Source organism: Bufo gargarizans, chromosome 1 (genome assembly GCF_014858855.1).
Source record: "Bufo gargarizans isolate SCDJY-AF-19 chromosome 1, ASM1485885v1, whole genome shotgun sequence".
NCBI classification, from domain to species: Eukaryota; Metazoa; Chordata; class Amphibia; order Anura; family Bufonidae; genus Bufo; species Bufo gargarizans.
In genome coordinates, this window is record NC_058080.1 from 731,680,855 (window position 1) to 731,707,395 (window position 26,541).

At 46.2% G+C, this 26,541-nt stretch overlaps 1 protein-coding gene across 4 annotated transcripts in view; it reads left to right on the forward strand.

Moving 5' to 3' along the window:
- The window catches only part of RAI14 (retinoic acid induced 14), a 150,248-nt gene that overhangs the window by 65,655 nt on the left and 58,052 nt on the right, over nucleotides 1-26,541 (forward strand). For 2 of the 4 annotated variants that reach the window (XM_044276411.1, XM_044276414.1), the window contains exon 1: nucleotides 1,210-1,334. The exons of the other annotated variants lie outside the window; for them this stretch is intronic. In XM_044276411.1, coding sequence (XP_044132346.1) covers nucleotides 1,296-1,334 — 39 coding nt within the window. In that variant the 5' untranslated portion in view covers nucleotides 1,210-1,295. Of the gene's footprint in view, nucleotides 1-1,209; nucleotides 1,335-26,541 lie in introns of those variants that run through there. 4 annotated transcript variants of the gene reach the window in all.

Sequence of the window (26,541 nt, forward strand, 5' to 3'; positions counted from 1 at the left end):
GGAGGAGCCAAGATGAGGAGACCACCCATGAGGAGTCAGTAATTGTGAGAGAACTTTTCTTCTGCGTGAGCCGTATAGTCTCTGAGCCCTGGGAACACTTTGGTGATTAGGGGATGCTTGGAGGCCATTTTGGAGTTGGCTTTTGATAGAGTTTTTACAGGTCATACTGAAAGGGCTACCATCAGAAGCATCCATTATGATAAGTACATCGTCAATATACCGGGTTCTGTCTCACTCCACATCTTCCTCTGCAGCATTACCGATGGTGGTACCTACCTGTGCCTTCCTGTAGGACAAGAATGGATGAATTGCAGCGTGACTCTGTCTTTTCTTGTTATCCTACAGTTCTGCATGTTGCCTTCCCTCTGTAATTCCTCCTGGAAAGGTGTGAATAATATTACTACTGGATGTTAACCATTCCCCTTATCAAAGGGAACACATACTATTGAGTTGGTGAATAGTAACACCCAGTTGTCAATTGATTTGTACATTTCCAGGAGGAATAGCAGAGGGACATAAAAGAATAGAGGTTTTGACGAAAATAGACATGTCGGCATAGCCAACAGGTCCCCTTTAAGGATTACTGTCTTAAACCAGGTGTGTGTGACGCCATTAGGCTTTTCTAAAGGCATAATCGCATGTAAATAATGAAAACCAGACATCATATAGAACATGACAATCTCTTTCTAACAAAGCTAGAACCGGTCCTGTACCTCACATGGATCAAGAGATCTCCCCATTCATTGCTCCAATTACTCTCCTAGACTTATTTTAAGTTGGCAGTTCATGGGGCGTGGCCTTTTGCTGCAGCTGGTGGCAGTTGAAGAATGGAACTGAGCACGTGCGTCCACCTCACTGATGTGGACAGACAAATTAGAAAAAGAAGAAACAGCAGATGGCGCTATACAGATGGATTTCATTAAATTACTCAGTAGCTGTAATACATTTTTTATGGCGTGCAATTGCAAAAGTATTCAGATCCAGGCGCTGTTTTTGAAAAATTCGTAATATTTTTCGTGGGACAGACCCCTTTAATAATTTGGTTACATACACCCATTACTCGTAAGGAGAAAAGACCTCTGGGAAATAGTTCTTGGAGTCAACACATGATGACAGGCCATTAGTGAGACAGAAAGCCCGTATATAGGAAGCCTGTGCCGCCCTTGCCAGTCTGTCAGTGTGAGATAGGACTGATGGGAAGTTCACAAGGAAGAGCTGTCGACAGCACCGTGGCCGGCCTGGAGGAGACCTCGGGCTGGAGCGTACAGAGGAGCGGCGCGGCACCACCCGAGGTTATGGAGGACAGAACAGACCCGAGCGATGTCTCCGATGAAGTGAGTGAAAAAATAATCAATGAGCCCCTGCTTATCTCTTAGGGAATTCCTTACCTGGCAATTCCCTTTTTGTATCCCCTTTTTGAGAGCAGTCAACCAAATAAGGCTCTGTTCACATTGAGTTTGACATAGGCAGCAGGAAAGCTACTGGCATATATGTCAAACATATCTATAGGTCCCTATCCACCGCGTGTCCTTGGACCTTCAAAGGTTAGGCTGGTATGTGTCACTATACCTGTTTTTACTGTATAGAAAATAGGATTTGTCCAATAAAATAAAGTATATTACGCAGTTTATTTTTTGATTTTTTACAGTAGCGGTCATTGAGCAATATTTTAGATCTATGATATGCAAACTACAGATTGGCGTGGTATTAAAAAGCAGGAAGTGCTCAACCCCATATGCAGTGGTGCATCTATACCGGGGGGGGGGGGGGGGGGGGGGCAGATCCTGCACTTGTGGTCCGCTGCTAATGGCAATCCCCAGCGGGGGGGGGGGGCAGATCCTGCACTTGTGGTCCGCTGCTAATGGCAATCCCCAGCAAAAATGCATACAATGGAGGATGCCTGCAGCGGACCACAAGTACCACAATAGACATCTTACACAGGATAGCAAATTTGTGGATGTGATAAACAGTAAAAATAATATAACAATAACAAAGACAGGTGCACTCTGCGGTCTTACTAACCCTCATACTGGTGTAAAATTGAGAGATTAGCCAACAGATCCTACTTGGAGGACATGTCTGAGCCCGAGCACCGCGCCAAGGTTTCTCAAGTAGCTCGGGACCTAACGCTAAACCTACCTGGGCCGCAAGGGCAATACATCCTGGTTAGTAAGACCGCAGAGTGCACCTGTCTTTGTTATTGTTAGATCTATGATATGCCCAGATTTCTATAATTACGGCATATACACTGGGGGAAGCCATGTTTGGCCATACATTTCACCTGCAGTGGGACAAGGTAGTATTATAGGTGGCCATGTAAATAAATGGCCGACCACGTACTGTAAGGATGGTTCAAATCCCCTAGGGTGAGGGCCAGCGGCTCTTCATCATGGAGGGTTCTCGAGCGGGGACCCCCGTCTACGACATCCACGGGCAACCTCTTGAAGATCAGCTGTGGAGGTGTACTGAAGATGTGGCCTCGCTCACTGGACATCCTACCACCGGGGGCAGTGTCATATAATAACTCGGCTATGTAACTCCTCAGTGTCGCACTTCTTTCTACATAATTTTATTGATGCGTAGAATAAGCTCCATTTTCTCTGGAGGCGAAATCCTCGGCATCTGGTAGTCATCGCTGCGTCTGCTGTTTGTTTGATACGGTGAATTCTATCCATAAGAATCATTTTATGTGAGGTTTCTGCATATACAGATAAAGCAGAGCAGATGTAGCAGTGCTGAATGTGGTTGAGCCTAATTTCTGAAGCTGGGTCTATGAGATTTTAAATGCTCAATGTGAGATATAGTAGTGCTGAGTTTGTTAGATGTAGTAGAGCACAGCTGGCTAATTGTAGCTGAGATGAGTTTGTTGGATATGTAATCGTTGAATTGAATCGTCTGATATAGCAGAGATAGGTTTGTCATTGGTTGCAACTCACAATAACATTACAATGACTATTTTATGTTCTTACATAGGACTGCTGGTAAACGTATTGTGCTACATCCAGGGGCTGAAACCACTACAGATCAAATGCTTCTCACGGCTGAGGGTTTGCTACGGCTACTTTCACACTTGCGGCAGAGTGATCCGGCAAGCAGCTCCGTCGCCGAAACTGCCTGCCGGATCCGGCAATCTGCATGCAAACGGACAGCATTTGTAGATGGATTCGGATGTGGATCCGTCTTACAAATGCATTGCAAGAACGGATCCATCTCTCCGGATGTCATCGTTATATATATTTTTCACATTTTTACCGGAAGGACGGATCCGGCACTAATACATTTCAATGTAAATTAATCCGGCAACTGATCCGCAAATTTGGTTGGAGAGAATACTGCAGCATGCTGCGGTATTTCCTCCGTCCAAAACGCTGTTCAGTGACTGAACTGAAGACATCCTGATGCATCCTGAACGTAATGCTCTCCATTCAGAATATATTAGGATAAGGCTACTTTCACACTTGCGTTCGGAGCGGATCCGTCTGGTATCTGCACAGACAGATCTGCTCCTATAATGCAGACGATGGGATCCGTTCAGAGCAGATCCGTCTGCATTATATTGTAGAAAAAATTCTAAGTCTGAAAGTTAGTCAGACGGATCCGTCCAGACTTTACATTGAAAGTCAATGGGTGACGGATCCTTTTGAAATTGCACCATATTGTGTCAACTTCAAACGGATCTGTCCCCATTGACTTACATTGTAAGTCTGGACGGATCCGTTTGCCTCCGCACGGCCAGGCGGACACCAGAACGCTGCAAGCAGCATTCGGGTGTCTGTCTACTGAGCGGAGGCCAAACGGTGCCAGACTGATGCATTCTGAGCGGATCCGCATCCACTCAGAATGCATTAGGGCTGGACGGATGCTTTCGGGGCCGCTTGTGAGAGCCTTCAAACGGAACTCACAAGCAGAACCCCGAACGCTAGTGTGAAAGTAGCCTTAAACTGATCAGTTCTTTTCCGGTATTGAGCCGCTAGGACGGAACTCAGCGCTGGAAAAGAAAAACGCTAGTGTGAAAGTACCGTAAGGTTGCATCCAGCTCAGACAAAGGGCTCCAGGCTGATACATTTTACCTGCACTGATACATTGTAGCAAACTATCAGGGCAGGAGAGAGATTTGTGCTGTTGTGTAGCTTGGAAACAATAGTAGCAAACACTCAGCAGTGCTCATTTATAATACTGATGTCTTCTTATGTGGCAGAGAGGCTTTCGGGCCCCCTCAGGCTCCAGGGCCCGATGTGCTCGGCTGGAGGGTATATTGAGAAATTCTTGAGGCTAAAGGGAAGAGATTCTCACGATAGATCAGAATAATCAGGAAGTGCTGTTCATGCAGTTTTCCTGATAAAACAGAGTGTTTCTTTAAATTCATCACATTATTGGAAAAATAACTATTAACATGACGACGCTTTATATTATTATCTCCTGACGTCCGGATGTGGAAAAGTACAGACCACAGAGAGCGGAGCCTGGAGGTGACTGATAAGAGGACGGAAGTACAGGACGGGCTTCTACACGGGGACAGATAGGGAGAGAAACCTAGATAGATATTAGAGAGATGGATACATGATAGATAGATAGATAGATAGATAGATAGATAGATAGATAGATACAGGATAGATAGGAGATAGATAGATAGATACATGATGGATAGATAGGAGATAGATACATGATGGATAGATAGATAGATACATGATAGATAGATAGATACATGATAGATAGATAGATACATGATAGATAGATAGGAGATAGATAGATAGATAGATAAATAGATAGATAGATATGAGATAGATAGATAGATAGATAGATAGATAGATAGATAGATAGATAGATAGGAGATAGATAGATAGATAGATAGATATGAGATAGATAGATAGATAGATAGGAGATAGATACATGATAGATAGATAGATAGATAGATAGATACATGATAGATAGATAGATACATGATAGATAGATACATGATAGATAGATAGGAGATAGATAGATAGATAGATAGATATGGGATAGATAGATAGATAGATAGATAGGAGATAGATAGATAGATAGGAGATAGATAGATAGAACAACACAGTGGCTCAGTGGTTAAGCAATCCTAGATTTGAATCTGACCAAGGACAACATCTGCATGGAGTTTGTATGTTCTCCCCGTGTTTGCGTGGGTTTCCTCCGGTTTTCCTCCCACACTCCAAAGACATCCTGATAGGGAACAGATTGTGAGCCCCATTGGGGACAGCTTGATGGTAATGTCTGTAAAGCGCTGCGGTATATGTCAGCGCTATATAAGTGCATAAAATAAATCAAATCGATCAATATGAGATACGGTGGGCAGTTGGCATGGGACAACCATTTCCTGGGGAGCCCACAAGAACCTAACCACCATGACCAACCGAGAGTGCGGACATGTGAACCTTCACTGCCTTTACCATTATAGCATAGTATGGAGGTATTATTGGCAGTTTTATGTGGGAATTATTGTACTGATTATTAGCCTTATTGTGTGGGAAATGTATAGCGGTATTATGTGGGCACTATATGGTGGTATTACATGGATTTTGACTGTACTATTTAGTCATGGTATGGTGGTATATGGCCACTTAATGACTGTATTGTGTGGGCATTATATGGACACGTTATTTGGCATTGTATGGCGGTATTCAGATGACATTATGTCTTTTATAGTTAGTTTAAAATGATGAGAATACCTCTCTGGAAAATGGTGACCAACATAGGCGATCAATTCCCCTGCAGCGCCACCAAAGGACAATTGAGGTACTACAGCATTTAGGTGGACTGTTAATCAGGTTATGTCGGGGTCGCCTCCCATTACCAGCGAGCAATTCCTATAATCTCATGTGTCAGTCCCTTTAGTGAAGCCAGGCACGATGATTGCAGTGGGTGTAGCCGCAACCATAGGGCTGGGGAAATAATTAAAGGGAAGTGAATTTGGGAGTATTTCGGAAATATTGAGTTTCAGTGAATAAAATTAGAATGAGATCTGATGTTTTTCCTTTTATGCCATGTTCCCAGCCATGTGCACTCAGAGGCAGCTTCTTAAAGGGACAGTAAACGGGAATATACCGTAACTAATGTATGTATGCAAATGTTTCAAGAGAGTCCCAACACTAGACATATGGGAGATGAAGTAGTGATCATGGGGGGCCGATGTTTTCAGAACCTCCCGTTAGCTTTACTATTGAAGAACACTGGAGGCGGCCTCCACCGACTGAATGGCCCGATAACAGAGAAGAATAGAGAGCGTTCAGCTGCAGTGCAGACCTAGGTAGGATAGGAATTTAGGTTCCTTACAGCAATCTTTTTTGTTAGGTCCAACAATTTGTAGTGATTCATATTGAGATATATCTTTATATGGGTCTAGATTGTTTTTCTGATACAGATCTCCATATCCTCTACATACACATGGAATTCAATTATACAAATCTGCTATCTGCAGCCACCACTAGAGGGAGCTCAGAAGCTTACTGTATACTGTGTTATAATTGAGTTCAATGTATGTATATATCTGTATGCAGCAATCTCCTGAGCTCCCTCTAGTGGTGGCTGTATATATCTGTATGCAGTAATCTCCTGAGCTCCCTCTAGTGGTGGCTGTATATATCTGTATGCAGAATTCTCCTGAGCTCCCTCTAGTGGTGGCTGTATATATCTGTGTGCAGTAATCTCCTGAGCTCCCATATATATATATATATGTATGTAGTAAGCTCCTGAGCTCCCTCTAGTGGTGGCTGCAGGCAGACAGAATTTTATAAAGTATATATATATATATATCTATGAACTCTGATATATTAAGAAATGACTCTGCACAGAATTTTGCTTGCGACTTCAGTATCTCCCTATGAGAGAAAAGTGACTGTTTTGCATTTTCTGTGAAACAGGGAAACAGTTTTATGCATGCCTGTTTCTGCTGTACATAGGACATGGCTTCCCCTGTCCTGTGACTCCTACAATAGATGTATTTTGGGGGATTGTTATTCATGCAATTCCCCTATTGATCCAGAATCATTTTCACAATTATAACTGTAAGAAAAGAAAGTAGAGAGAAAGCCGTCAAGTACCGGAGCTCAGGAAATGTGCGCAGAGCTAGGAGGATATCCTAGAAGCTTCAGGATAGTCACTCCCAATTATTTGTACATTTTTATAGGAAGGAGCTCGGCCGTCCAGAATACACTCCACTTCCCAGTCTCCCAGTTTTCTTTAGTAGTGACTAGAGATGAGCGAATCGACTTCCCTGGATTTCATACAACGTTTTTTAGCTGCAGCTAAAATGTAGTCACTACTAGGGATGAGCGAATCGACTTCGGATGAAACATCCGAAGTCAATTTGCATAAAACTTTGTTCAGTATTAGAATGTATTGGCTCCACTTGGAACCGAACATGCGTTCGGGAAATGTTTTTATACAGTAGAAATTGATTTATGAAGTTATTATGCGAAGTCTAATAACTTCCCCTCATTTACAGGGCCCTGTCACATCTCCCCCTCATATACAGGGTCCTGTCACGTCTCCCCCTCATATACAGGGTCCTGTCACGTCTCCCCCTCATATACAGGGTCCTGTCACATCTCCCCCTCATATACAGGGCCCTGTCACGTGACAGGACCCTGTATATGAGGGGGAGACATGACAGGACCCTGTATATGAGGGGGAGACGTGACAGGACCCTGTATATGAGGGGGAGACGTGACAGGACCCTGTATATGAGGGGGAGACATGACAGGACCCTGTATATGAGGGGGAGACGTGACAGGACCCTGTATATGAGGGGGAGACGTGACAGGACCCTGTATATGAGGGGGAGATGTGACAGGACCCTGTATATGAGGGGGAGACGTGACAGGACCCTGTATATGAGGGGGAGACATGACAGGACCCTGTATATGAGGGGGAGACGTGACAGGACCCTGTATATGAGGGGGAGATGTGACAGGACCCTGTATATGAGGGGGAGATGTGACAGGACCCTGTATATGAGGGGGAGGTGTGACAGGACCCTGTATATGAGGGGGAGATGTGACAGGACCCTGTATATGAGGGGGAGACATGACAGGACCCTGTATATGAGGGGGAGACGTGACAGGACCCTGTATATGAGGGGGAGACGTGACAGGACCCTGTATCTGAGGGGGAGACGTGACAGGACCCTGTATATGAGGGGGAGACGTGACAGGACCCTGTATATGAGAGGGAGGATGTGACAGACCCTGTATATGAGAGGGAGGTGTGACAGGACCCTGTATATGAGGGGGAGATGTGACAGGACCCTGTACATAAAGGGGGAAATGTGACAGGACCCTGTATGTGAGGGGGAGGTGTGACAGGACCCTGTATATGAGGGGAGACGTGACAGGGCCCTGTATATGAGGGGGAGACATGACAGGGCCCTGTATATGAGGGGGAGACATGACAGGGCCCTGTATATGAGGGGGAGACGTGACAGGACCCTGTATATGAAGGGGAGATGTGACAGGACCCTGTATATGAGGGGGAGATGTGACAGGACCCCTGTATATGAGGGGGAGATTTGACAGGACCCTGTATATGAGGGGGAGATGTGACAGGACCCTGTATATGAGGGGGAGATGTGACAGGACCCTGTATATGAAGAGGAGGTGTGACCCTGCTCCATCCTTCCTCCTGTCACCCCACAGGGAAGAAGCTGAACTGACTCCACCGACTATGATGGGATCCGTTCAGTTTCCGTTCGGGATCTGTCTTTTTACCGGACACAAAAGTGCTGCATATGAGGCTATTTTGTCTGGTCTTTCGACAGAATCTGCAACAGGCTCCAAACGCAGCCTCTAACGCAGATTTCAACAAGTGTAGGCCTACGTATTATGTATTTTAGTAATGCTCACACGTGCCCCCTCACAGTGTTTGCATTTCTTTCTGGCAAAGCTACCTGGTTCTGGCCCTCAGATGAAAAAAGGTTGGGCACCACTGGTCTAGTGTAAATTCTGCCGCCAGTAAGTTTGCAGTCTAGTGTAAAGTCTGCCGAGGGTCAGTCCACAGTCTAGTGTAAAGTCTGCCGAGGGTCAGTCCACAGCCTAGTGTAAAGTCTGCCAAGGGTCAGTCCACAGTCTAGTGTAAAGTCTGCCGAGGGTCAGTCCACAGCCTAGTGTAAAGTCTGCCGAGGGTCAGTCCACAGTCTAGTGTAAAGTCTGCCGAGGGTCAGTCCACAGTCTAGTGTAAAGTCTGCCGAGGGTCAGTCCACAGTCTAGTGTAAAGTCTGCCGAGGGTCAGTCCACAGTCTAGTGTAAAGTCTGCCGAGGGTCAGTCCACAGTCTAGTGTAAACGCTGCCGACGGTCAGTCCACAGTCTAGTGTAAAGTCTGCCAAGGGTCAGTCCACAGTCTAGTGTAAAGTCTGCCGAGCGTCAGTCCACAGTCTAGTGTAAAGTCTGCCAAGGGTCAGTCCACAGTCTAGTGTAAAGTCTGCCAAGGGTCAGTCCACAGTCTAGTGTAAAGTCTGCAAAGGGTCACTCCACAGTCTAGTGTAAAGTCTGCCGAGGGTCAGTCCACAGTCTAGTGTAAAGTCTGCCGAGGGTCAGTCCACAGTCTAGCGTAAAGTCTGCCGAGGGTCAGTCCACAGTCTAGCGTAAAGTCTGCCGAGGGTCAGTCCACAGTCTAGCGTAAAGTCTGCCGAGGGTCAGTCCATAGTCTAGTGTAAAGTCTGCCGAGGGTCAGGCCATAGTCTAGTGTAAACGCTGCAGACGGTCAGTCCACAGTCTAGTGTAAATGCTGCCAACGGTCAGTCCACAGTCTAGTGTAAACGCTTCTGCCAGTTAGTCCACAGTCTAGTGTAAACGCTGCCGACGGGCAGTCCACAGTCTAGTGTATACGCTGCCGTCTGTCAGTCCACAGTCCAATGTCAACACCGTCAAGGGTCGGTCCATAGTCTAGTATAAACACTGCTGCCGGTCAACCCACAATCCAGTGTAAATGCTGCTGTCTGTCATTCCACAGTCCAATGTAAAAGCTGCCACTGGTCAGTCCACAGTCTACTGTAAATGCTGGCGCTAGTCAGTCCATATTGTAGTGTAAATTCTGCCAACGGTCAGTCCAAGTCTATTATAAACTTTCCTGGCAGTCAGTCCCCAGTCTAGTGTAAATGCTGCCGCCGGTCAGTCCACAATCTACTGTAAATGCTGCCGCTAGTCAGTCCATATTGTAGTGTAAATTCTGCCAATGGTCAGTCCAGTCTATTGTATATTTTCCCGTCAGTCAGTCCACAGTCTAGTGTAAACTTTGCCGGCAGTCAGTACACAGTCTAGTGTAAACGCTGCCACCGGTCAGTCCGCAATCTACTGTAAATGCTGCCACCAGTCAGCCCACAGTCTACTGTAAATGCTGCCGCTAGTCAGTCCATATTGTAGTGTAAATTCTGCCAATGGTCAGTCCAGTCTATTGTAAACTTTCCCGTCAGTCAGTCCACAGTCTAGTGTAAACTTTGCGGGCAGTCAGTACACAGTCTAGTGTAAACGCTGCCACCGGTCAGTCCGCAATCTACTGTAAATGCTGCCACCAGTCAGCCCACAGTCTACTGTAAATGCTTCCGCTAGTCAGTCCATATTGTAGTGTAAATTCTGCCAATGGTCAGTCCAGTCTATTGTAAACTTTCCCGGCAGTCAGTCCACAGTCTATTGTAAACTTTGCCGGCATTCAGTCCATAGCCTAGTGTAAACGCTGCCACCGGTCAGTCCACAGTCTAGTGTAATCACTGCCACCTGTCAGTCCACAGTCGAATGTAAACACTGCCACCGGTCAGGCCACAGTCTAGTGTAATCACTGCTGCCAGTCAGGCCACAGTCTAGTGTAAACACTGCCGCCGGTCAGGCCACAGTCTAGTGTAAACACTGCCGCCGGTCAGACCACAGTCTAGTGTAAACACTGCCGCCGGTCAGGCCACAGTCTAGTGTAAACACTGCTGCCGGTCAGTCCGCAGTCTAGTGTTAACATTTGCCACTAGTCAGCCCACAGTTTACTGTAAATGCTGGCGCTAGTCAGTCCATATTGTAGTGTAAATTCTGCCAACGGTCAGTCCAAGTCTATTATAAACTTTCCTGGCAGTCAGTCCCCAGTCTAGTGTAAATGCTGCCGCCGGTCAGTCCGCAATCTACTGTAAATGCTGCCACCAGTCAGCCCACAGTCTACTGTAAATGCTGCCGCTAGTCAGTCCATATTGTAGTGTAAATTCTGCCAATGGTCAGTCCAGTCTATTGTAAACTTTCCCGGCAGTCAGTCCACAGTCTAGTGTAAACTTTGCCGGCAGTCAGTACACAGTCTAGTGTAAACGCTGCCACCGGTCAGTCCGCAATCTACTGTAAATGCTGCCACCAGTCAGCCCACAGTCTACTGTAAATGCTTCCGCTAGTCAGTCCATATTGTAGTGTAAATTCTGCCAATGGTCAGTCCAGTCTATTGTAAACTTTCCCGGCAGTCAGTCCACAGTCTATTGTAAACTTTGCCGGCATTCAGTCCATAGCCTAGTGTAAACGCTGCCACCGGTCAGTCCACAGTCTAGTGTAATCACTGCCACCGGTCAGTCCACAGTCTAATATAAACACTGCCACCGGTCAGGCCACAGTCTAGTGTAATCACTGCTGCAAGTCAGGCCACAGTCTAGTGTAAACACTGCTGCCAGTCAGGCCACAGTCTAGTGTAAACACTGCCGCCGGTCAGACCACAGTCTAGTGTAAACACTGCCGCCGGTCAGGCCACAGTCTAGTGTAAACACTGCCGCCAGTCAGGCCACAGTCTAGTGTAAACACTGCCGCCAGTCAGGCCACAGTCTACTCTAGTGTAATCACTGCTGCCAGTAAGGGCACAGTCTAGTGTAATCACTGCTGCCAGTAAGGCCACAGTCTAGTGTAATCACTGCCGCCAGTAAGGCCACAGTCTAGTGTAAACACTGTGCCGGTCAGGCCACAGTCTAGTGTAATCACTGCTGCCGGTCAGACCACAGTCTAGTGTAAACAGTGCCGCCGGTCAGGCCACAGTCTAGTGTAAACACTGCTGCTGGTCAGGCCACAGTCTAGTGTAATCACTGCTGCCAGTAAGGCCACAGTCTAGTGTAATCACTGCTGCTGGTCAGACCACAGTCTAATGTAATCACTGCTGCTGGTCAGACCACAGTCTAGTGTAAACACTACTTCCGGTCGGATCACAGTCTAGTGTAATCACTGCTGCCGGTCAGGCCACAGTCTAGTGTATACACTGCCGCCGGTCAGGCCACAGTCTAGTGTAAACACTGCCGCCGGTCAGGCCACAGTCTAGTGTAAACACTGCCGCCAGTGAGGCCACAGTCTAGTGTAATCACTGCCGCCGGTCAGGCCACAGTCTAGTGTAAACACTGCCGCCGGTCAGGCCACAGTCTAGTGTAAACACTGCCGCCAGTGAGGCCACAGTCTAGTGTAATCACTGCCGCCGGTCAGGCCACAGTCTAGTGTAAACACTGCCGCCAGTCAGGCCACAGTCTAGTGTAATCACTGCCGCCGGTCAGGCCACAGTCTAGTGTAAACACTGCCGCCAGTCAGACCACAGTCTAGTGTAATCACTGCTGCCAGTAAGGCCACAGTCTAGTGTATACACTGCCGCCGGTCAGGCCACAGTCTAGTGTAAACACTGCCGCCAGTCAGGCCACAGTCTAGTGTAAACACTGCCGCCAGTCAGGCCACAGTCTAGTGTAATCACTGCTGCCAGTAAGGCCACAGTCTAGTGTAATCACTGCCGCCGGTCAGGCCACAGTCTAGTGTAAACACTGCCGCCAGTCAGGCCACAGTCTAGTGTAAACACTGCCGCCAGTCAGGCCACAGTCTAGTGTAAACACTGCCGCCAGTCAGGCCACAGTCTAGTGTAAACACTGCCGTCAGTCAGGCCACAGTCTAGTGTAATCACTGCTGCCAGTAAGGCCACAGTCTAGTGTATACACTGCCGCCGGTCAGGCCACAGTCTAGTGTAAACACTGCCGCCAGTCAGGCCACAGTCTAGTGTAAACACTGCCGCCAGTCAGGCCACAGTCTAGTGTAAACACTGCTGCCGGTCAGGCCACAGTCTAGTGTAAACACTGCTGCCGGTCAGGCCACAGTCTAGTGTAATCACTGCTGCCGGTCAGGCCACAGTCTAGTGTAATCACTGCTGCCGGTCAGACCACAGTCTAGTGTAATCACTGCTGCCGGTCAGGCCACAGTCTAGTGTAAACACTGCTGCCGGTAAGGCCACAGTCTAGTGTAATCACTGCTGCCGGTCAGGCCACAGTCTAGTGTAAACACTGCTGCCGGTCAGGCCACAGTCTAGTGTAATCACTGCTGCCGGTCAGGCCACAGTCTAGTGTAATCACTGCTGCCGGTCAGACCACAGTCTAGTGTAATCACTGCTGCCGGTCAGGCCACAGTCTAGTGTAAACACTGCTGCCGGTAAGGCCACAGTCTAGTGTAATCACTGCTGCCGGTCAGGCCACAGTCTAGTGTAATCACTGCTGCCGGTCAGACCACAGTCTAGTATTCCAGAAATTCTTTTTCGACCCTTGTCTTGCAGACGCAATGCTTTATTGACAACATGAAGTCAAATGAGGATACTTCCCTGATAGTCTTGAATACTGGGCTGTTTGTTTGTGTGACACTCCTATCTTCTAATTGCCTGCCAGATGGTCTCCACTCGAGTCTGTCTATGTCAGCTCCATCCAGACCATTCATCCTCCCGGGACTGCGATACATTACATCACATCTCAACATTACAACAATCAGGGTCTTAATGGATCTCGTCCATACACTTGAGTCATCTGTTCCACTAAACATACTTTTATCAATTTCGGTTTCCTACATACCAAACACTGTACCCCCTCATTGTTCACCTTATTTGGCTTCATCGGCCCCGGTAGGTGGTTGGGGTCAGTGCACGGACAATGAGACATGTTGGGAGGATTTCCAGGCTCCTTAGGAAAAGTGTCAAGAAACGTCAACTGCGGCGTGTAAGAGATTCTGCAACAGAAATCAGCTGCAGGAAACTGGGTTGGCCAAGCTTGTCATGTCCTGACCCCAATCCTCCTGAGAAGTCTGGAATGTAATGTGGGGCAAGGGTTAAACCGCTGCTTCCATTATGAAGACCCCTTGAGGACTGCTCTGTGCAATAGAGGCAATGTTCAGGGGTCCTCTGGATCTATCATGAGACTTATTGTTCATATTCAGAAAATGCTAAGTGCTAAGATATTGTAAATCATATGTGCACTGCAGTAACTCCCTTAAGTATTACATCCCTTTAGGAGGCTATAGACATAATGGAAACTAAGCATGATGACTTTGGATCGATGGCAAGATCAGATAATCTTCCTCTTCCTGTAGCTCCCTCTTAAATTTGATTTCCAGTTTGGAAAATACATTTTTAAATTCTTTTTTTCGGGTGTATTTATGAGTTAATAGATGGTGGTCCGTTCTTCGGGACCTCCCTCAATTAGGCAGAGCGGAGTGGACCTACAAAGAGTGTATCTCTCTCCTTGGAGGACCCAGTAGGGTTGAGCTTGACATAGAGAGCCTTATTGTTTGCAGTGAGTACCGTGCAATGCCTAATTTGCCCTGTGGTGGCAGTGCAGGGGAATTGATCACTTTCTTCTGGGTCTCCCCAGAGATCATAGCTGATCGCTAATGGTCCCATCAACGGGATAACCTTTTTTTTCAATGTAATGAAAATGAAATTGGGAAAAGTGGACAACTCCATTTATGTGTTATGGATCTTAGAGTTTCCTATGTGACCACCGTGCAGGGGAATTGATCACTTTCTTCTGGGTCTCCCCACAGATCATAGCTGATCGCTAATGGTCCCATCAACGGGATAACCTTTTTTTTCAATGTAATGAAAATGAAATTGGGAAAAGTGGACAACTCCATTTATGTGTTATGGATCTTAGAGTTTCCTATGTGACCACCAATTCAGTACAAGGTCAGACAGCTATAAAATAGACTGCCTCTACGAGCTACACAAAAGTATGTCAAGAAGACATCCAGCTTGGGTTTATTTATTAATCAGTACAAATGTGATCAAGAAAGATTGTAACTAAAAGCTATTGCAGATATCTGGTCAGTAGGCCATTGACTTCTGAGGTCACCAAGTAGTAGATAGAACATGTATGTGTTTGGGGGTATCTGGACTGTCGACCATGATTCTGGTTCTAAGGCAAACCTAAGTAGTAGATAGAGCATGGGTGTCATTAGGGGGTCTGGACTGTTGGCCATGGTTCTGGTTCTAATTCCACCTTCCATTCCAGTAAATAGATGATGTATGTGATTGGGTATATTTGGACTGTTGGCCATGGTTCTGGTTGTAAGGCCACCTTAAGCAGTGGATAGAATATGTATGTTATTGAGGGTGTTTGGACTGTCTACCATTATTCTGCTGTCTGAGGCCACCTTAAGTAGTAGATAGAACATTTATGTTATTTGGTGTATATGGACTGTTGGCCATGGTTCTGGTTCTAAGGCCACATTAAGTAGTAGTGCACCTCAGCTCCTCTGCTTTCTTGACTTTGTCACTCCCCCCTTTCCCTTGATTGACAGGCGCATGCATCCTCATTGTGCTTGCGCATGCATTGTAGATGTGCTATACATGAACTTCACAATTCCCTGCTGCTGAGAGCAAGGCCAGGCAAGAGCACAATGAAAATGAAGGGAAGCGGTGTGTGCCAATATCAGGAAAAGGAGGAGCTGAGGTGCACCCAGGAGTGAGGAAACACCCGTTGGTGCACTAAAACCCTAATTTTCATATTGATTAAAACTAAAGTATCTCATGAACGGTCTAAGTGATTTTAGTGAGAAAGATATTATTTTAGTCAGCAGGAACAACCCTACCAGGAGGTTTGGCAAGTTTAATTAGGCTGATCCTGGTTGCAGATCCTCTTTAAGTAATAGGTAGAACATATATGTTATTGGGGGAATCGACCATAGTTTTACAGTCTGAGACCACCTGAACTAGTAGATAGCCTTTTAGATGACAAGGTAAGATCCATTAGTGTAGGACTCCACGTATGATCTACAGCAGGGATGCTCAACCTCCGGCCCTCCAACTGTTGTGAAACTACAACTCCCACCATGCCCTGCTGTAGGTTGATAGCTGTAGGCTGTCTGGGCATGCTGGGAGTTGTAGTTTTGCAACAGCTGGAGGTCCGTAGGTTGGGCATCCCTGATCTACAGCATATAACATGTTAAATGTGTCCTTTGTCTGAACTGCAATGTTTGGCGTAAATCATCCGTCCTCCGCTATGTTTCATAGGCTACAGTCACTAGAGAGCTCCCTGCTTGTGAGTTATGGGTCTCCGGGGGGCCCTTCTCCATTTTCTTCCCCATGTGTTACAGCACATTTGTTACAGATGATTCATGGCTCCAGATATAAGCTGCAAAACCATTGCCACATGTACTACAACAAGCCGGGGGTAGAAGATAGAATCCCTGGCAGTCACACAGGCTGCATCAATATCTATTATCTGGAGCTGAATCTGAAAAATATATTGATGTCAAGCAGTGATGTCCAAATAATAGAAAAAGAAAAAACTTAATAATGGGATACAGACCTTCATGATGAAAAGGTTAGTGCTAATTAGAGCTTGAGATCACGCTGGGACTTCCCGCTGGGAGAGGGGTAGAAAGAGCAGCCTCATTTACAAACTAGACTCTGAACTATTCACATGGCAGATTCACTGTCAAATACAGATGCAGAACTGTAGACAGTCCTCCATATTAGTGCTAGCTTGAGATCATGCTGGGACTTCTCGCTGGGTGAGGGAAAGAAAGAGGAGCCTCATTTAAAAACGAAATTCTGAGCTATTCACATGGCAGCTTCACTGTCAAAACAGTAGACAGTCTTCCAAGATAAAAATATTAATGCTAGCTTTAGATCGTGCTGGGACTTCTTGCTGGGAGAAGGGTTGGAGGAGCAGCTTCAGTTACAAACTATTCTGAGTCATTCACATGGCAGTTTCACTGTTAGACACAGATGCATAACAGTAGACAGTCCTCCAAGATGAAAATATTAGTGCTAGCTTGATATCATGCTGGGACTTCTCGCTGGTAGAGGGATAGAAGGAGCAGCCCCATTTACAAACTAGACTCTGAACTATTCACATGGCAGCTTCACTGTCAAATACAGATTCAGAACAGTAGACAATCCTCCAAGATGAAAATATTAGTGCTAGCTTGATATCTGTACATGTGGTGGCAGTGTCTCGGCCTTCTGGCTGACTCCCAGGACATGGTTGCCACCCATGTCGTTGCCAGCGGTAACAGCCGCAGTGTGATGTGCATTTGGACACTTCCCCTTTTAGTGGTTTCACTCCCTGTAAGTGTTGGAAGGGTTAATTCCCTCTCCTTGTGTGTCTGTGTGGGTGTGGCCACTTTGGGCTATAAAGCCTCTTTGGAGTTCAGTAGCTGAGAGGAACTTCAGCCATGCTTTGCTGGAGAAACCCTCCTAGTAATTCCACCTGCCAGTGGGGGCCACCCTTGTGGTCATAGAATTATTGTTATATATTTTTATACACGATGTTCTGTTGATGTTTTCCTTTGTGATGTTATGCACCTATGGATCTGGGTTCATGTGTGTTTGTGTGTGTGCTGTGTCCACTGGTGTTTGGGTGTGGACACTTGCGGTATTGCACGGGATCCAGTCTGTGTGTCTGTGGCAGGTAGGTGTGGAAGTGCTTTTCATCCTCCTGCCATATCCATAGGCCGTTTATATTCTCTTCCCTTTGCAGCTTGGCTAGTGAGACTCCTGTTCCTCCGTGCCTAGGAAGAACAGGTCTTCTTACCCTGCACCTTGTTCCAGGGCAATCCTGAGGGCTAGCAGGGACCCCAAGGCATCCGGTGTATGAGTCCTCCCACCTTCAGGGTTGACTCATATGATTAGGAGTCAGGGTCAGTTTAGGGACGCGATAGCAGGTGACCTGCTCCCTAATACTGTCGTCCTGGCCAAGCAGCGCTTAACATCTTCTGGCATCGCACGGCTGAGGGTTTTCCCCATCCTCAGCCGTGACAATATCATGCTGGAACTTCTTGCTGGGAGAGGGGAAAAAAAGAGCAGCCTCATTTAGAATTGAGACTCTGCGCTATTCACATGGCAGCTTCACTGGCACAGTAGGCCAGTTTCCAAGAGGAAAATGTTAGGTTATTGATAGATTATTTGCAACCCATCCATTTGACATTCCATATTTTGCTTCTCGTTATTGAGGCGTCTGTCAAATGCCAGCTCTTTAGTGAGAGATGAAGTCTCACATTGATGGAGTTTCCTAAGCTACAGTTGCACATATATATATATATAAGCTTTGCCACATGATGATGAATGATGGGGTGTGGTTCGTGCTTGAGATCAGGCTGGGACTTCCTGCTGGGAGAAGGGTAGAAAGAGCAGCCTCATTTACAAATTAGATTTTGAGCTCTTCGTGTTATAGATGTAGTTGATGCCTCTCTGTCAATCGGGGTACATCACTCTACCCATTTGCTAAATTAGTTTTTGGGGGGTACTATTTCTCCTTAAGGATAATAATAATCATCACCTCATCTGCAGACAGGTGTTTCAGGGTGCCTGATCAGTGCAGAGCAGAGAGAACTGGCTTAACTGGGTGAGACGCCTAGGTCAAGATTTGGGGGTACTATCTCTCCTCGTGGAGAGTGCTTTAATCGGCATGAGGAGTCTTAGTTGGAAGCTGCAGTTGGAAGGTGTCACAAATTGACTGGCCACCCCTAGGACACCGCTAGGTGTAGGTAAAATGTGTTCCTTCTATTGGAATCCGTTGCACCAAATTTAGATTAGCTTGCTTGCCTGGTCATGTGATGGACAGACAGGTCATGGCTCCCATCACATGACCAGGACAGAGTATGCACTTGAAGTAAACAATATAGGTTCCTATTGAATGACAGCAAACAGTGATCTTGAAAATGTTAAGGAGTTGTATTGGAAAATATCTCACAATGAGGTCCGCAAAATGTGAATACCGTGCGCGTTGCATCCGCATTTTTTGTGGGCCCATTGACCTTCTTAGGAGCGCCGTTGCCTTCTCAAAAAGCTGATTGTTGGGGGTCCCGGGTGTTGGACCCCCACCCATCAGGTACTGATGACCTATCCTCAAGATAAGTCATCAGTAAAAAAAAAAAAAATCTCGGAAAACCCCTTTAATGGGTCCGTGGTCCACATTTTGCAGCCAAGTATAAAACATGCTCTATCTTTTTGCGGAACGGACAAACAGAATGCGGAAAGCTCTGTGTGCTTTGCACATCCTTTTGTCCTTTCCGCAAAAGGACGGCATATGTCCGCAAAATGCAGATCACGTACCCGTTGAAGTCATGGACAGCACACGGATCACATCTTTATTTTGCGGACCCACGTTTTGTGGACCAGAAAACAGACACGGTCATGTGCTTCAGGCCTAAATGTTGGACCAGGTAACAATATGTTCCAATTTGTCTTGTCAGATTTGGGAATCAATCCAGGCGGCCGGGGGTAATAACTTTGGGTCTGGCCTAGTTATACATTAATGCCATAAGTATTTGACCTGCCCTCCAGGCTTTGTGCAGCTGTCACCAGGAATTTTTCGGAGCAGACCTCTTGCAGCGCAGGTAACCTCTGCCAGAGGAGGCGGCTCCGCCCGCGTCCCCGTGTGTTGGGTATTAATTATTATTAGAGCCTTGTTTACCGTTGAGATAAAAGCGTCAGGTATATGTGAGGAATGTCAGCTATGCAAGGACTGGAGAAGATTCCCACCGGCCTCACCAGGAGGGGTGACCGATCACCCGGGCAGAGGTCGCTTGGGACAGGATCTGGGCACGTTTATTTTTACAAAATCATGGACAGATTTGTCTACAGTGTCCTACAGAACAGCTGCTTGGTATGTGGAGCAGCTTAAAGGGGTCCCCTGACCCCAATTCCACCAGGCGAGGTGGCTAACAGTGGATGTGGCCAATGGAGAAGTGGTTCATTCAAGTCTATGGTCCCTCCCATAGATGTGAATGGAGAGACCAGCGCATATTCGCGGCCACCTCCATCGCTGCCCTGGGGTAATGCCAAAAATATCTAAGATTGGAATACCCCTTTGTGGAATTGCTTAACCCCTTCCTGACACAGACAATGTCTGTTTTGTTTAGGGTTTTTTTGTTCATTTTTTTCACTTTTTTATTTTTCCGTTCACATAGCTTGTTTTTTATAGGACCCTTTGTACTTTCTAATGGCAGCTTTTAATATCACATACGATGTAGCGGAAAGCAGGAAAAAAATTCTAAATGGGGTGAAATTGGAAAAAAATGCAATTCCGCCTTTGTTTTATGGGTATTGTTTTTACAGCGTTCATTGTGCAGTAAAAATGACACGGCATCTTTATCCTGCGGGCCAGGACGGGTACAGCGATACCACATTTTTATAGTTTTTCTTATGTTTTAATACTTAAAAAAAAATAATGTGAAAAATTTCCCTCTATGGAGCTGTGTGAGGGCTCATTTTTGCAGGCTGATCTGTCGTTTTTATTAATACCATTTTGGGGCGTGTATGACTTTTTATTCAATTATTTTTAGGAGGTGAAGCGATCAAAAAATGACAATTTACTTATTTTTTTTCATATTGCACCATTTACCATACCAGATTAATCTTTTTATATTATAAAAGTTTGCCAGTAATACCAGTAATGCTTATTTTTGGGTTTATTTATTTTATATATGTAAAATGGGAAAGGTGCATGATGTGAATTTTTTATTCTTTGTGTTTTTTTATATTTTTAGAAACTTTTTTAAAACAGTTTTATTTTTATTTGTAGCTCCCCTAGGGGACTTGAACTTGCAATCATTAGATTGATTCTACCTTAGGCCTCCTGCACACGAACGTGTGCGCCCCGTGGCCGTGCTGCGGGCCGCAATGCACGAACACCGTCCGTGGGGCAGCCTCAGCGGATCGCGGACCCATTAACTTTAATAGGTCCGCGATCCGGCCGTTCCGCAAAAAGATAGGACGTGTTCTATCTTTTTGCGGAACGGAAGTACAGGACGAAACCCCACGGAAGCAGTGCTTCCGTAATGTTCCGTTCCGTGCTTCCGTTCCACACCATTCCGCATCTCCGGATTTGCGGACCCATTGAAGTGAATGCGTCCGCATCTGTGATGCTGAATGCCCACGGAACGGCACCTGTATATTGCGGATCCACAAATACGGTCCGCAATGGGGCGCGCATGTTCGTGTGCAGGAGGCCTTAGACTGCAATGTCTTACTGCTGCAGATGCTGTGGATGCAATTGATTGGAGTTGTCTCCGATCATGGACCCTGCCGGCAGGTCTCTTCTGTTTAAACTATGCCACCTGCTAAGGCTCAGTTCTCCTTTTGTAGTTCTCAAGAGACCCTTTTGGTCAGTCAGAAGGACCAACAGGGCTCTATTGTTGATTCCCACCCCTTAGACCATTTAGAGGATGGACTGTTTGTAGTAGGGCTCAGGGCATACATAGGTAGGTGCCACAGAGTGAACAAATATAGAAGGACTTCCCTTTGTCTTCATGCCACCACACCCCAGGAGAGAAGGACCCATGTCTTGTTTGGACCTCACCTCTTATCCTTTACAAGATACTCTTCTAATCTTGTTTCTTAATTTTATGGTATGTAAGGAAACAGGTCAATTAAAGGGGTTTACTGAGACTTTTATTCTGATGACCTATCCTCTGTATAGGTCATCCTTATCTGATCGGTGGGGGTCTGACACCCGGGACCCCTGCCGATCAGCTGTTTGAGAAGTAGCACCATAGCCTTCTCAAAGGTTAGCTTAGGTCATGTGACGTCACTTTCATCAGTCGCATGGCCTAGATGCAGCTCAGTCCCATAGAAGTCAATGGGGGTGAGCGCGATTCCAAGCACAGCCGCTATACAATGTACGGCGCAGTACTTGGTGAGTAGAGAGAAGGCCGTGGCGCTCACATGAGCACTGCTGCCTTCTCAAACAGTTGACCTGCGGCGGTCCTGGGTGTCGGGTGCCCACCGATCAGATACTGATGACCTATGCAGAGTATAAAAGTCTTGGAAAACCCCTTTAAGACTGGGTAGTGTCCTAGCTAGGGGGGCTTGTAGGCCATATACTAGGTACCAGGGGAGGTGACAAAAACCTGACCCTTGGCCAGGGTATTTAGATACAAGGCTAGGGCAGTGAACTGAATATTTGCTTGCAGTGAACAGAGAGCAGCCGTGCATGTGGGGCCACCCTCCGTTCACCGCTATAGGAGTTCCTAAATTGAGAGCTGGCTCGACTATTTGTGGCGGTCCCATAACGGAGAATTGAGAGGTGGCTGCGCTTGCACCGTGCACTCTCACTTCTCTACTATGCGACGTTCCCTACCAGGGATGCAGATGATATCGTAGGATATGTATACGGTTACCCCACCAGCCATCTGGATTCTTCTCATGGCCCATTGAATCCTATGATGTTAGTAATGATCAGGACTGGCATGTTATTGCTAAATATGGTCTATGGTCCTAAAATAGTCCCTGCCACAGGTATGTACGGAAACATGGGCCTAAATGGATAATTGCTTCCATCCTGAATTCTGGTCGGGCCCTGCCTTAATAACTTACCTCAAATAAACTTTCTGAAGGAGGAAACCTGGAAATCATTTGCCTGTAAGTTTCCTAAACCCCAAAAATGGCTAGACTTTTATTGGCAGAAGCCACACAAGTCGAGGCGTGCGGATGGCGCGGGATGATAGAGAGACGTACGGGGCTCCCTTTTACACACAGCTGTTTTAAAGCTGTTTCTGGTTTCCAGAAATTTCATCTTTGAGCTACTGGTCTTTGTTACTTTTTTTTTTTTATATATATATATAAAAAGTTTCCACCTTGATCAAGTTGCTTTCCTTAAAGGGAAAGTCTCAAATAACATACTGTGTAAATTAGGTTTTTAATTTTATTTGTATTTGTTACAATTCGCTAAATTTTAAAGGAGTTCATCATTTCCTTTCCACCCATTAAATTAATTAGAGCGCCAGGAAGGGGACAGAAACCGATGCGGAGACATCGTGTTACTATAGTGTTACTATTCTGGATTATCTAGGCTTCCAGCAGTACAGTAGAGCTTATTAGAGTCATTGACATGCCCACCTTTAAATGATAATGAGATGACTCTGTTTGTTCTGTCCCAGTCTACACAAAAGAGCTCACCAGTGAGCTGTAGAAAACAGGAAAGGTCACCCGAATGTATCTTCTTCAGTGGTTAGCATATGTCAAGGCTTAAAATGGGTCTTTCAGTTACTTTCTGCTCATTATACTGATTATATTACTAACAGATGTGGAAACATACCTTTGTGGCTGTGGAGAGAGGTCTAATTGCCAAGACCATATCTAGGCATCAAGCAGTACAGAAGAGCTGCCATTAACTTATCTGTCCTATAAAGATGAGGTTAATCTGCTCATCTTGTTCCAGTCTATACAGCAAAGCTGGCCAGTGTATTATAGAAAGCAGATAACGTCAGCCTATTGTGTCTGCTCTAGTGGCCAATGTGAGAACTGCAATATACAAAGTCTTATAGGTGGTCTGTCAGCTACTATCTGCTTATATTACTTATAGCAAACATATCTCCAGCAGTACTATATAGCTGTCATATACTCTCCACCCTCTAACAATAATGAGATGACTCTGCTCATTCTGCCCCAGTTGTCAGTGCAGAAGAGAGTTGTGTAGGACAGTGCTGGAGCCATCAATGAAAACCAAGAGAGAGGTGCGGGGCGTGGTTTTCTGATAAGAGCCTAAGCACCTGGCGGTTATGGTACCACGCACTGGGCACCCTTAACCTCATTTGTGATAACAGTTTATTTTCTTGGGAATTTGACCTATTTCCATAGCTACTCAGGTATGTCTTCACATCTGCTTCAGTCCACTACCAATTTGTGTACTAAGCTTAATGAGCAGAAAGCAAGTCCAGAAATATTGCAGTTCTTACACTGGCCACTAGAGCAGACACAATAGCCTGAAACTTGCTGTTTTTTGCAGCTCACTTGTTAGCTTTGCTGTGTAGACTGGGACAGAATGAGTAGAGTCATCTTATTATCATTAGAGGGTGATGAGTAAATGACAACTGTCTTACAGCTGGAGTTCTAGCTAAAGCAGGACAGTAAGAGCCATGTATACTGGCAGACTTTTTGTGCCGACTATTGATATAGCACGTTGCAGGATAGGTTGCACTTATATCATCATCTGCTCTTTGTGACCGAAACTTAGTTCATTCACCTATACAGTATTTTCATTGTTGTGGGAAGCACTTCCCTCTTTGCACGGGGTGATGTGCCGGCGACAAACGATTTCAATGTCCTCATTGTCTATACAGGGAGGGCCGCCTCCAGGGAAGTTTTTAAAAATAAAAAAATAAAAAGTTGCTGCAACATATAAAAAAGAACAAACACATTATTTCTCTACTATATCTGATGAATGAGAGACGCCCCCTCTAAATTAGGTTTTGGTTTATTTCTTAGTGTATGTTGTTTTCATTAAAGGGGTTTTCTTAAAATGTGAACCTATTCTCTATTTATGGGACAGGTGATTAGTGTCTGATCTGTGGGGTCTGTCTGCTGGGAGAATGGGGCCCCCCCTATATGAATGGAGCGCAGTCTGCGCCATACATTTCTTGGGACAATCCCTTTAATAAATTGGGATCCGATACTTATCAACATTGAGACTTTTGGATGCCCCTTTAACTGTGGAATGAGTGTCATCCAGCTTTCCCAGACTCCGGAATGGTGGATCTGATGGGTCACCTGCTTGGTAACTAGATGGCCGTGCCTCTCAGGACTCTGGGAAAGCTGGGTACTAGCTTAATTTGCAGCCATCTGACTGATCCTGGTTCTTTACTGACAACTTGACAACTCGGAGGGTGTGTCCTGTATAACAGCCACACTCTACATTCCTTCCATGGGAACGTTGAGCCTGTGTTTTCCATACTCCATTACAATCTATCAGGACATTGGGACGACATCTCAGCTGTGAAGGACTGCTGCACGAGAGCAGGAACATCTCTATGAGCGGGAGCAGCGCAGATTCCCGCTGGAGACCAGAGCTGTCTGCGCAGTGTCATCAAGAGGGGGCCGAATATAGCAAAGTATGGAATGAAGCCCCCCGAGAGTGTACGTACATACATTAGTGTACACTCCTAGAACTACAATATATTCACACATATACAGCGGGGGAAATAAGTATTTGATACATTGGCGATTGTGCAAGTTTTCCCACCTACAAAGAATGGAGAGGTCTGTAATTTGTATCGTAGGTGACACTTCAACTGTGACAGACAGAATCTAAAAAAAATCCAGAAAATCACATTGTATGATTTTTAAATAATGAATTTGTATTTTATTGCATGAAATAAGTGTTTGATACAATAGAAAAACAGAACTTAATATTTGGTACAGAAATCTTTGTTTTCAATTACAGAGGTCAGACGTTCCCGTAGTTCTTGACCAAGTTTGCACACAATGGCAGCCGCAGTGCCCTCCGAACTAGGGACAGACACAGTGCCTCCATAATAGTGACAGCCGCAGTCAGGGCCGGCCTTAGGTGTTCAGGCGCCCTGTGCGAGCTAACCTTGTGGCGCCCCCCCCCCCCCCCCAAAAAAAAAATGCTTGTTGCTGGCATCATGGCATAGGCTGGCTGACTATCCAACCAAGTAGTTACCAGCCCTCACACCCCAAAGGCCGGTGTAATGTTATACTTCCCTAGTTCGTGAGATTTCCCTACCCTCGTCACTTCCGGTCGCACCGGACATGACGTGAGGAGGTGTGCAGCATCGCGCAGGCGCACAACGACAGGTTAGGGAAATTTCACAGCAGCGCATGCGCCAGGAGCCTCGCCGGCGGTTAGGGTAGGGAAAAACTATGGGCCAATGCGCAGTGATCGGATGGATGTTTTCAGCTGAACACCGGCCGACACTGCGCATGCACCAGGAGCCTCACCAGCGGTTAGGGAAGGGAAAAATTTACGTACGGGCCAGTGCTTTTTCCCTACCCTAACCGCTGGCGAGGCTCCCAGCGCATGTCGGCCGGTGTCCAGCTGAGAAAATTAATTTCCAATGTAGTATTAATAACTAAACAATTAAATAATAAACATATTGCATTGTCTACTTACCACCAGGACAATAAGATGATCTGGACTCTGGCTGCAGTCTGGCTCTGGGGACTCCATTGTCACTCTCATTATTCCCCCCCCCCCCCATTACTCTCATTATTCTCCCCCCATCACTCTCATTATTCTCCCCCCACATCACTCTCATTATTCTCCCCCCCCCATCACTCTCATTATTCTCCCCCCCATCACTCTCATTATTTCTCCCCCCCATCACTCTCATTATTTCTCCCCCCCCCATCACTCTCATTATTTCTCCCCCCCCCATCACTCTCATTATTTCTCCCCCCCCCCATCACTCTCATTATTCTCCCCCCCCATCACTCTCATTATTTCTCCCCCCCCCCATCACTCTCATTATTTCTCTCCCCCCCCCCCCCCCATCACTCTCATTATTCTCCCCCCCATCACTCTCATTATTATCCCC